Consider the following 12,726-nt stretch of genomic DNA (forward strand, 5'->3'; position numbering starts at 1 on the left):
GAATGAGACATGCAGCGAATGAGTGGGCATCATCCGCGTGTCTATGTAATTAACCAGCGCTGCCTGGGGAGGAGCGTGTGTGCTTAAGGCACCTTCTGGGACGACTTACATAACGTCAGCTTTAGGCAAAGTGCCTGTAATTGGCGCAGCTCCGAAAAGACACATACACACGAGCATGCCTGCAAGGCGGAGCCGCAGGGGATGCGGGCTGCGTGGCCCACGCCTGCCTCCACTCGGGCCACCGGGTGTGAGACTGTGTCCCGGCGTGTGGCGCACACACACATACACACGCACACACAGAAACGAGCCCCGCTTCGACGTGCTTGTCATGGCTTAAAAATAGATGCTGATCCGTCAGCCAGTCTGGCAGTGGCAGCCGCGGCGGCGGCGGCGGCGGGAGAGTCATGGCCGTGGGGCTGCCGGCGCCTGTGGTCTGCCTCCGGGACTGAGACCCGCGCCGCCTCCCGAGGTAGCGGGGCCGCGGCGGGTGGGCGAGGCGCGGGGACCGGGGCTGCGGGCAGCGAGGGGCCGGGAAGGGGCCCGGGAGCCAGCCGGCTGCGCCCTCCGGGGCCCCCTCCCTCCCTGCCTCCCTCCGCCCCGCGCGCCGGGCTGTCTGGTTGGGGAGGGCTGGGCGACAGCCATGAACCTGTTACAACTGTCCGCTGCCGCGGACTGAGGGAGGCGGCCGGCGGCCGGGGCCCCCGAAAGCGCGCGGGTGGGGCTGGAGAGTGCGCAGGGGTGTATCCCGGGACGGAAGGGGGAGAACGGGAGTCTCACGGAGCGCCTGCTGCGCCTGGTCTGCTTCCCGCGTCCTTTTCGCCATTCAGCATCACCCAGGCAGCAGAATCTGTTTGCAGAAAAGGTTGTTTTGGAACCGGGTGGTGGGGTCTTTAGGCCTGCGGAGAAAAGGTAGACGGTGATGTTGATGGTGGTGGTGGTGATTGCTGTAGTGCTATGTTTCTGTGCTCCCATCTGACCAGCCATTGACAAAAACCTCTCTCCCTAAACTCCCGAAGCTCCAGTCTCCCCTCACCAGTCCTGGTCCTGGTGCCCCTGCTCTTCATGCCCTATGAGCGCTGGGTCTCCTGGCCCTGGGGGTTGTGGAGACAGACCCTGGCTGAGAGTGTGGGGTGGAGAAACAGGGGGTGGGCAGGACAAAGATGGCCTCTCACTGTTGACTTTGCCTTGAGTCCCTGGGGCAGAAGACAGGGAAGGGAGTGTGTGTGTGTCGGGGGGGGCGGGGGGGGGGTTCTTCAGGCCAGCTCAGCTTTTCAGAGGGGCAGGACCACAGTGTGAGAGGAGGAGGAAAAGGGAGAGGGGGCAGGGGAGGGGGGAGGGGAAGAGGAAGGGGAGGAGGAGGGCTGGGGCTCTTGCCACAGTCCCCTTTTCCTTAAGTTCCCAGAGCAAGTCTCAAAGGCTGGCCCTTCCCAGCTCTGCGGCTCAACCGGTGGTCCCACTTTCAGGAGATCCCACTGTCCACAGACAGCCAGAGGCACACCTGCTGAGCCCCCTCCTTGCTGACCCCATGCAGAGTCACTTGACTCCACCTACAACACAGATGCCAATTCCAGACTCTGAGCCCCTGGGCCTGGCTGTACCCCCTGTTCCTTCCCTTTCCTTCCTCCTACAGCCCCCCACCCTCCACCTCTTCCCACCCGTACACACAGACACACGCACGCATACACACACACACACACACACACACACACAATACTCCAGCCCTGCCTGGACTCAGAGATGCTCACGTGCTCACTGGCCAGAGCGGGAGGGGGCTTTGCCTGTTGCGCACATAGACTGGCTCTGTCTTCCATGAGCCTGTGCCGTGCCTTTAGCAAGTATTTTTCAAAAACTTACTCTTCTCTTTGTTGCTACTCCCCATGCACCTCGTCCCCCAGCACACACTTCTCATGGCAGGCTTATCTCTGAGGCAGGGCAGGACAGGAATGGGTTAAAGTCACGCATCTCTCTGGCACTGAGGAGGCAGGCTGGGCTGTGTCAGGGCCCCAGCTGCGGCTGTCCTTCTGTTCATTCTCTCTGGTTGGGTCCAAAGCCACCCCCAAGCCCCAGCCCAGCTCCCCCGCCTCTCTGCCTGCAGCCCCAGGCAGATGAGACCCAGATTTGGGCAGGCAAGAGCTCCAGCAGTGAACATGGCCACCCAAATGCCAAACGTCTGTGTGCTGGGAGTGGGGGTGGGGTGGTGGAGCAGACACCCAGCAGCATGTGACTCTCCCACCTCCTGGCCTGGAAGAGCCAAAGAGCAGGGAGAGGGAGCTGCCACAGCTCCAAGGAGAAGATCATCTGAGGCCCCAGCGGGGCCAGACCTCACCTTCCCGCCCTGGAGCATCTTCTCCCAGGGCCCAGCCCCACTGGCTGAAAGCAAAGCAACTGCTCTGGCCTCACTCTGGTGTGTCTCACATCCCTGCCTCTTCCAGACACAGCTACCTGGGGACGGACCCCTCATCACTGCTGCCACTGTTCCTGCCACCTCTAAGATGTGCCCAGGTAACTGGCTCTGGGCTTCAGTGACATTTATGGCCCGCTTCTCCCGGAGTGGCTCCAGGTCGCCTGTTCGCACTAGAGGGGCCCTGGAGGAGATGCCAAGCATCCAGCACCCCTTCCTCAATGTCTTTGAGTTGGAGAGGCTTCTCTACACGGGCAAGACTGCCTGTAACCACGCGGACGAGGTCTGGCCTGGCCTCTACCTCGGAGACCAGTACGTACCTGGCAGGCTGGGGCCACGGCTGAGTGTGCATGCACGCGCGTGTATGTACTTGTGTGTGTGTGCAAAAAGAAAGGAGAGGGTGGCAGAGAGGCGCAGAGTTATGCCATTGGTTCCATGTTGAGGATTGGAGTTGGGTGGTCAGAGAGTGGAGGCTGGAGAGTTTGGGGGAGTTTGGAGAGGATTATTGACTCCCCAGTTCTGGACAGACAAACTGTTCAAGTAATAATGTCATTCATTTAGCAAAATGGCTCATTGAGTGCGGCGCTATGTACTGGACATAATAGATGCCTTCTCTGACTGTCCGTCTACTGTGCTCTGAAAAAAAGGCCATTGTCGGGGCCAGGAGCAGCGGGCAGTAAGGCTAAGGCTGGACCAGGTGCAGCTCAGGGTGTGCGGAGTTCTGCGGGATGGGGCGGTGGAGACAGGAGCAGCAAAGGAAGAGTCGTCCCCGCTTGAATCTCCCAAGGGCTTTGTGGCTACAGGGAGTTTTCCAGATGCATTTTCTCTCTTAATCTTCACGACAGCCCTGTGACGTAGGGACCACTATCCCCACAGCCCTGTGAGGAGTCTGGAGCTCAGAGAAGCTGGGACTGGCCCAAGGTCCCACTGGTCGAAAGTAGCAGAGCCAAGACGTGGAGGTTCAAGTTTAGCGCTCCTCCTGCTTGAGGCGGGGCCACTGGACAGATATGACCATGCTGGCCAGGAGGTGGCCACCCCTGAGCTGAGGGGTACAGGCCACAGGACACTGAAGGTGGTGTCGTACATCAGGGTAACCATGAATGGGGAATAACTGGTGAAACACAAGGAGATCCTGGGTGTCTGAGAGAGTCTAACGTAAATGCGGGAATGGGATGTGGGAGCAAGGGTCCATCATGTCAACTGGAAGTTAATAGGGACGTCAAACATGAGAGGGTCCAGCCACCCAGCCGATGTCCACGTCCCCTCTGCCACACCCAGGACTATCCATTAACCTCCTCTCTCTACCTGAATAGCCTGGTGTGAAGAAAATCCCCCTCTCCCAAGGCGCTCCGATCTTTCTTCGGCTATATTCCACCGTTGGTCCTTCCTTATGTGGAGTTCAGATCAGTCAGTCCTGCCGTGGATCAAGCGAAGCCCCACCGCCTCGGAGCATCAGTCCAATATCTTACTACAGCTGATCTCCACTCCTCCCTTCATCTTCTCTCCTCCAGGCAACACCTCCCCAGGACTTCCCACCCTGGCTCCAGGAGAAGACTCTGGGTCATTGCCCACCCTGGTTCCTCCCTGAGTCCTGGAGCCAACGATGCTGGCCACGCAGTGGTCAGGGGACAGGCAAGGGTTTCTGGCCGCACTGCCCCGCCTCCCCACCCTCTCTCTAACCTCTGCTCCTCCATGCAGGGAAATAGCCAGCAACCACCGGGAGCTGCGCCGCCTGGGCATCACCCACGTCCTCAACGCCTCTCACAGCAGGTGGAGAGGCACCCCTGAGGCCTACGAGGGGCTGGGCATCCGCTACCTGGGAGTGGAGGCCCACGACTCGCCAGCCTTCGACATGAGCATCCACTTTCAGGCAGCCGCAGACTTCATCCACCGGGCGCTGAGCCAGCCGGGAGGTAGGCGGGGAAGCAAGGAGGGGAGAAGGGCCAACGTTTGAGTTAGAGAAAGGCCCAAGGGTCCGGGGGTGGAGCAAGAGAGACTTTTTAATGACATGACAAAATGCTCAGGAATGAAAAGTATTGTCTCAGCCACCTTTTCAAGGCAAGACATAAAAAGACAAGAAGGCAATAATCACACATGTTAAGAGAGCTAGTTGCACCTGGGTGTTAAGATTTTGGGTGATGTATTTTTCAGTGTTGGGCTTCTTAACATATTTCTCTACTTTCCAGTTATTTCTGCCTCGAGCACGTCTTGCTTTAGAGGTCAGAAAAATATGTATATATAAATAAAAACTCTGTTAAGCACCCCACCCAAAATGGTTGATAGAAACAGAATGGGGGGGCGGGTACAGGTCAAGCGGTAGAGCGCATGCTTAGCAAGCGTGAGGTCCTGGGTTCAATCCCTGGTACCTCCTCTAAAATAAATAAATAAGTGAAATAAAATAACCTAATTACCTCCCCTCGCAAAAAAAAAAAAAAAAAAAAAAAGAAAAAGAAACAGCAAGATGGAAGGGAGGGGGGACTGAGGTTGCACTGGGTTAGACACAAAGGGTTTCCCTTGGATGCACTCAGCTATATCTGCTGAAGCCCTGCTCGGTGCACGGCTCGGTTGTACACTAGGGGTGAGTCTCTCCCTTTGAGCCCTTTTGGGGTTTACGTGGCCCCTATCTCATCCTGCTGAGGCTCCCCCGTTGGCCAGGGGTCTGGATTCTTACCACCACTAGTCTGCCCCCCACCACCGTGTCCATGCATCACTACGTGCCTGCCTTCCTTCTCACCTGTCTACTGAGCCCTCTCCCTCGCCTCCTCCAACCACCCCCGCAAACAGTCCCCCAGCCGTCCCTTGTGTCTGTTCACAGGGAGGATCCTGGTGCACTGCGCTGTGGGCGTCAGCCGGTCGGCCACCTTGGTGCTGGCCTACCTCATGCTCTACCACCGCCTCAGCCTCGTGGATGCCATCAAGAAGGTCAAGGACCACCGAGGCATCATCCCCAACCGGGGCTTCTTGAGGCAGCTCCTGGCCCTGGACCGCAGGCTGCGGCAGGGTTTGGAGGCCTGAGGGGAGGGAGAGGGAGGTCCCTGGTCCCCAGGAGGAGAGAGGAGGCCCAGGGGGCAGGTAGGGGGAGGTCTGGCTAAACCCTGCTCTCCGGTGGGCAGGAGAGTGAGAGGGCTGAGACAGGACCCCAGGCCACTGTTGCTGTTTGTCAGGAGGGGGTGGGGGGTGAGGTTGGGCAGCGTGATGAGCACCCAGGCGGGAGCTGACCAGGGAAGGCAGCTGCACTGTGGGTAGAAATGGGTCCTGGGATCCTGACGCCGCTGGATTCCAGCCAGGGTGCTCCCGGGGAGTCACAGCCCCGTCCCCTCTTTGTGCTCAAGTGTTCCCCTCCGTCGTGTATCAGAACAAAGGGGCCATCTCTGTCCTGTGCCTATGTGGGGAGTCAGGGATGCAGCAAGCACGCGTGTGATGGTGTGGAGTTGTGCCGAGACGGTAGGGTAGACAGACGGTGAAGAGATGGTGTGAAAAGCTGAGGGAGAAACCCACAGACTTGTTACTCCAAACACAGGAGGAAGAGGTGTGGGAGGCTTGGCACTGTGCCCGAGGGTGCTGGTCGTGGCCCAAAACTGCAGAGGTGCATGGCTGGGAGTCTTTAGATAATCACTCGCTTACTGGATCCAAGTGTCTCCAGGAAAAATAAAGATGGTGAATACAAAGTGGGCCTCCTGAATCACTGGCAGCTTGTGTGAGGTCTGCACCCCTCTCCTGAGGACCTCACCTTGCTGGCGACAGCTCCAGTTTCTGACTCCCTCGTAAGGGTCATAAGCTGCCATCAGCCTTTAAACCTCCACTGGTTCTTAGGAGTCAGATTTCACACTCCTGCTGCGAGCGAAATCTTGAACTTGTTATTTCCAGCTATGGCCACACGGGGGCAGCAGAGGACAAAAATTCAGGTTTTGCGAACACTTGGTGGTGTGACTCAGAGAGCACAACTTTCACCTCCCAAGCATAAAATTGGTCTCTGTTCACAAGGTTAGGTGTGCAAGAAATATAACTTTATTTTTTCAAAGTCAACCTAATTTCTATATCCAGCCTCCATTCTAGTGGGAGAGCAGAATATTAACTTAAATCATCCCAGCCTTAAATTCTACATTCACAGGTTTGGGTTTTGCTCGGTCGCAAGAAATTGGGGGGGGGGGGTACAGAGAGGTGATATGCCTGCTTCCTCCTCTCATCTTTACAGGTTTGCCTCCCAGGAGTGTAACATAACCTCCTCAGTACATTTAGACAAAGAACAGGTTCAACCACCAGAAAAAATAGTATGGTCTTTCTGTTACCCCAGCTCCCAAGCTGCCAGCCACCATATCTGTCCTCTTAAAAAGATGTGTTTTCAGGACAGAATATATGCCCAAGTGGGAGAAAAGAATGAGATATAAGAGGAAATTTTTAAAAACAGGGGAACATCACTTAATAGATCTAAAGCATCCCCAAAGTACAGAAACTCAGAATCTCAAAGCCAGAAGTTGCCTCTATAGGTGATCCATTTCCACTCTCCAACAAGGCATAAAGAAATCACCTTTTCAGTATGTTTGATGATAGGCATTTATTTGCTTGCACATCTTTTAAAAATTTTTTTTTAGGCGGGGAAGTAATTTGGTTTTTAGCGGAGTTACTGGGGATTAGACCCAGGACCTCATGTATGCTATCCCTCCCCCTTCTTGCTCTGTGTTTCAAGCCAGCTCTGGGGCCTCTCCTGTGTCCCCTCACTTTCAGCCTAATGACTCTGATGGTTTCCAAGGGTCTGCATTTGTCATAGTTCAAGTTTCCACCTAAGCCTGGCCAGTATTGACATCTCTTTCTAATTGTGGCAACTAGAACTTGTCTCTGTGCTTCAGGCTAGACCTGTGCGGTAAGGGACCAGCGAGAGCTGTTGGCTGGTACCTCCAATTTTTATTACTGTTAAGGGACAATTTTATCTTTTGGGGGGGGACACCGTTTTATGAATAGTGAATCCCAGTCAGTATCGCTACTCTGTAAATGAGGCGCTGAAACAGCAGAGGGAACACATGAGGGATTGTACATAACAGACAAAACCTTTAAATTTTCTTACTGCATTTATACGACCAATGCGTATTTTAGCAAAGCTGAATTCCTTATTAAGCAAACATTTTTGTATAAGCTGCCTTCTCTTCTATGTTTCTGTGCCTTTATCTTTCGTTTGACTTACAGCAATTGTGCCTGGATAGCTTTATCTTCTGCTCCTGTCTCCTGAGCTTTCTTAAGATCAGTCAGTGCTTGGTCCTGTTCTTTTAATCCTTGGCATCCTTGCGTAGAGTGAGGGCTTCGCTAGGAATGTTGACTCTAATTAAACCGCACTGATTCCCTGTCAGAACCGCGGGCAGGGGGACTTACGCATAACTAAAATGAACCCAGAAATAACTTGGGCTCTTAGAAGGATGGACTATACCTATGATCTGGGTATATGATCTCGACCGGGGTAGACTACAATAGAGGTGTCACCTCCTTTGTTCTAGTAAGTATATTACTACTAATGTAACCCAACCCACAGCCACAGACCTATTTTTGTTGTCTGAATGTACCTCAGCTAAATCCCCCCAGACTCCTTTCAAATTGAAGGACTTAAGATTTTAGCTCTAACTTCTAGGACAGAAGTATAGCTACCAAAGTATATTTAACCAAATAACAGCCTCCAGATTTTCCTCCCAGAGCAGATAGTAAATTTTTTTATTATTTAACAAAGCCACATTATGACTCTGCCCAGACACTCCTCTGTCTTTACAGATATTAAGTCATTTAATCCTCGTTAAAAACCCCGTGAAGTGGTGTCATTGTCATTGCTTAGAAACAAGGAAACTGAGGTTAAGTAATTCTCCCAAGGACACACGAATAGTGAGCAGCTTGAAGAGCTGGGATTCAAACCCAGGTTCTCTGGCTCCAGAACACGTGCACAAGTATCAGACTGCCACGCATCTACCTCCACCATGTAAGGGGGTGTGTGTGTCTTGGGGACCCACATGGGTCATGGGAGGAAGGAAGGGGCACAGCCCGGTGGCCACACAGAATCGGTCCTCCTGTCCTCCAAGGGGGTGGAGGGTGACACCTGTCACAGGGAGGTCTCACTCTCACTTGCCAAAACTGGCATCCGGTTCTAGAGCAGTTGACTAGTTGGACCTAAGCAAAGGCCCTGAAAATGAACAGGAATAAATAGGCTCTCGTTCGATGCAGCCTGTGCCTCCAGCCGGCTGAGCCTTTGGGGAGCTGCGACGCAAGCCCATCTGGCCAACCTGTCCTGCCTGCCCCGGCCTTGGCTGCCCCCTGAGGTTGACTCAAACCCTCAGGGCAGGCCCTGGGGCCTGGGGAAAGGGAGGGATGTTTGCCCAGGCCCTCACCCTGTAATTAATCCCAGCTGAGAAGTTTGCCAGGGAGGGCGGTGAGCAAACACTGCTGTGTGTGGGCCCCGGGCAGCACACGGAGCTGGCAGCAGACTGCCGCTGCCTGCAGAGGGCGCCGCGGGGCTGCGCCGAAGGGCCCCACTCAAACAGGTCCCTTGGAAAAGGGAGCCCTCGTACACTGCTGGTAGGAGTGTAAATTGGTGCAGCCACTGTGGAAGCCAGTATGGAGGTTTCTCAATAAACCAAAAATAGAACCACCATATGACCCAGCAATTCCACTCCTGGGTATTTATCTGAGAAAAATGAAAGCACTAATTCAGAAAGATACACGCACCCCAGAGTTCATACCAGAACTATTTACAATAGCCAGGATATGGAGGCAACCCAAATATCCATGGATGGGTGACTGGATAAAGAAGATGTGGCGAACATATATATACACACAGCAGAGTACTACTCAGCCACCCACAAAAAAGAATGAAATGTTGCCATTTGCAACAACATGGATGGACCTGGAGGGTATTATGCCAAGTAAGTTAGTCAGACAAATGCTATATGATCACTTACACATTGAATCTAAAAAATGAAACAAACTAGTGGATATAACAAAACAGAAGCAGACACAGATATAAAAAACAAACTAGTGGTTACCAGTGGGAACCGGGAAGGAGGGGGAGCAAGACAGGAGTGAGGGAAGAAGAGGTATGAACTGCTATGTATAAAATAAGTTACAAGGATATATTGTCCAGCATAGGGAACATAGACAATAGTTTATTATAACTATAAATGGAATATAACCTTTAAAAATTGTGCATCACTATGTTGTATACCTGAAACTTACATAATATTGTAAACCAACTATACTTCAATTAAAAAAAAAAGCAAATAGAGGGGGGAAAAAAGAAAAAAAAAAAAAACAGATCCCTTAAGGAAAAGGAAGCCTGAATGGAGAAAGAGTGGGCCAGGTTACAGGAAAGATAAACCCTGTTTACCATAGGTTTGTATCCTCAGAACTTTTCTGAGGAAGGAGGAGGAGCAAAACATGGAGAAGTTTAGGGAAGAGCCCTGTTCATGCCCTAAACCCTGTGAATTTGTGCCCTCCTGTGGCAAAGGGGATTTAGATGTGATTAGATGCAGATGTGATTAGAACTGCAGCCTTGCAGTGGGGCGGTTTCACTGGCGGATCCGGTGGGTCTAATTACATGGGCCCTTAGAAGCAGAAAGTCTTTTCAAACTGTGGTGAGAGATTCGATGTGAGAACTGGACCCTGTGATGTCTTTGAAGACAAGGATGAGGGGGTGGTTGTGAACTGCGGGACGTTAGCACCTCTAGAAGCTGGAAAAGGCAAGGAAATGGATTCTCCCCTCCATCTTCCAGAGAAGAAGGCAGCCCAGGTGACGACTTGATTTTAGCCCAGTGAGACCCAAGTCAGACTTCCGATCTGCAAAACTGTAAGATAATAACTTGCATTGTTTCAGCTATTACGTTTCTGGTGATTTGTTACAACAGCAACAGGAAACTGGTCAAAGCCCCTTGATGCGCTGTGAAGACCCTTCCCCGTGAACACTGAGCCACCAATTTAAAATGCCAGGGTTAATCTTTATGTTGATTTTAAAAACCAAGAACTAGGGACACACACCCCAGGGAGGAAGATTGGGCAAGAGCTCTACATAGGAGAGCAGAACTCACCAGCAGAAGGCATCCTGTCTTCTGTGCCAAGTTTCAATAACTGGGAAACGCTGACACAATGCTGGGATTTCCAATCTCTCTTAGGGTTTTGAAAGGGACAGTGAGCTAATGTTTGCTGACAGCCCGAGTCGGGGCCATCTCCCTGAGACAAGGACACGCCTGGCACTAGCCACCACTATTTTCTTCCACTGCACCTGCCTTACTCCTTAAGATCATTTGCCTCCAACTCTGGGGTGAATCAACCCTGCACCACTGCATCCTAACTGTGAGGAAGCAGGACCCTGTGGGGCCCCCCAGGGTCAGACCCCTCCCCCACATCCTCTGCTGTGGCTCCCCCCTGCAGCACCCAGATAATATTAGCATCTTATGTATATATTTCCTGAGTTTTTCAGTTGCTTGAAACCACCACCAAAGGGAAGAAATTAACTACTTGATGAACAAGGGCAAGTGGCCCCCAGGCCTTCTGGCACCTGTGGGTTGATAGTGTTGACCTCCCTGTTACCCCAGCATCAACCAGAGGACTGTGCAAGAGCTGATCACACACCCTGTGACCCTCCTCCCTCACCCGGCCGTTAAACATGCTCTGCTGACACCCTCTGGGGAGTTCGGCATTTTCTTGGGCATGCGCCACCCTGTCCTCCTTGCTCCACCTTACAATAAATCTTTCTCTGCTCCAAACTCATGTTTCAGTTTGTTTGGCCTCATGGTGCAGCGGGCACACGAACCTGCCTTCAGGAACATAACATCCTACCCAGAAATAGAAGACAGTCCTGAGCCTAAGAGGCCAGGGCAACCCACTGGCCCTCGGCTCCTCCCAACCCCCACCCTGCTCCCAGCCATTCTTAGAAGGTTGGTTGTGGGCGATGGTTAGCGGCCTTCAGAATGGGCTGGAATTGGTCCTTAAGCCCTCTGCCAAATTCCCCCGCAGCATCTGAAGCTGGCCTGGGAGAAGGCGGCTGGCCCCGTAGTCTCCCAGGAAGGAACCTCGGGAAGCGGGGAGGGGACTGTTTATCAGCTCAGGAGCCAGCTTCCAGTGGTCCTTGGACTGAAAGAAAGGAACCCCCTTCCCCCTGGGTAGCTTTCCCTGCGGCAGTTTGCATTCTGGAGGATTCTGAGAATAACTGGGGTAGGGGGAAATTAGAGCAGGGAGGCCTCTCTCCCCTCGGTCCCTGGAGCTCACCCACAAACGGGGTCCGGGCTCAGCAGGTCCACATTCTCTGTCTAGAACCTGCAAGGAGCCTGAGCTCCTAATCCAGCTGAAGCCAGTGGCAGCCCAGAAGAGGACAAGAGGGTTAGCAAAATTATTAGCCCGGGGAGGGAGACAGTGTGCTCCGAGATATTCCACATCTGTATCCCCAAGACGGGTGGCACAGGAGGCTCCCTGTGGTGTACTGGCATCTCAGAACACTGCTTCCCAGATCCACTGGATGGCACCTAGTCCCTTGGTCCAGGGACGGGGGGCCCTCCCTTGCTTTAGGAGAAAGGAGAGATATGTCACAAGATCAGAAAAAGGATGAAAGGAAGTGAGGTGAGCCTGGAGACCCAAGGCAGAGGCTCATTCCATTTGCCTCTGTCAATACACGTGGGTACAAGCTCCCAGAGACCAGGCAAGATGTGGCTGTGATCCAGCCCAGTGCTGGGAACACAGGTGAGTGATCACAGCCTCAAAAATACCAGACCTGGAAGGCAGCCAGGGGCTCTCATTCGGTGACTTTCTGATCTGTGCAACACACAAGTCCAGTGCTTCAAATAGCTTTTCATGGTGGAGGAGGGGGGGCGAGGGCGGAGAGAAAAACCCCACGTGATTCAAACAGACCAGCTCTGTTTTTGTTTCTCTTATCCATACAGTGTCTGTTTTTAAATATTATTTAATAAACAAAACTCTGCTTTTAAAAAAGGCGGGGGGGGGGTTGAAAACCACCAAGTTTATCCAATCCTTCACTTTATACGTGAGAAAATGGAGCCCTTGGAGAGGTGTAGCTAGGAGTCACAGAGAAGGTGCCAACCCGGGGACTGGGATGTGGGGACACCGCTGGGTGTCCATCCTCCAGATTCCATTCTCCACTTCCTCCTGCTACTCTACACCTGCCCTGATCATCCAGCCAGAGTCCATTCTTCAGTCTCCTTGGTAAATAGGTGTGACCTGTGACTGAGCTCTCACCAGCGGAATGGGAACAAAAGTAAAGCTTGAATTCCAACAAGGAAAATGCTGTCTTTCCACTCTTCTGTACCCTCCCTGTGGTTGGAACATAAGCTATGTAACTGGTAAGT

The 12,726-nt window shown here is 53.0% G+C and overlaps 1 protein-coding gene across 1 annotated transcript; it reads left to right on the forward strand.

The window, feature by feature from the left end:
* Positions 1-226: 226 nt before the first annotated feature.
* Positions 227-6,016, forward strand: DUSP26 (dual specificity phosphatase 26). Its single transcript, XM_072950614.1, has 4 exons — positions 227-469; positions 2,433-2,713; positions 4,100-4,314; positions 5,217-6,016. The coding sequence occupies exons 1-4, from the start codon at positions 344-346 to the stop codon at positions 5,414-5,416; spliced, it is 822 nt and encodes a 273-aa protein (XP_072806715.1). The 5' UTR covers positions 227-343; the 3' UTR covers positions 5,417-6,016.
* The last annotated feature ends 6,710 nt before the right edge of the window (positions 6,017-12,726 follow it).

This window comes from Vicugna pacos, chromosome 26, assembly GCF_048564905.1.
Source record: "Vicugna pacos chromosome 26, VicPac4, whole genome shotgun sequence".
In the NCBI taxonomy this organism is placed as follows: Eukaryota; Metazoa; Chordata; class Mammalia; order Artiodactyla; family Camelidae; genus Vicugna; species Vicugna pacos.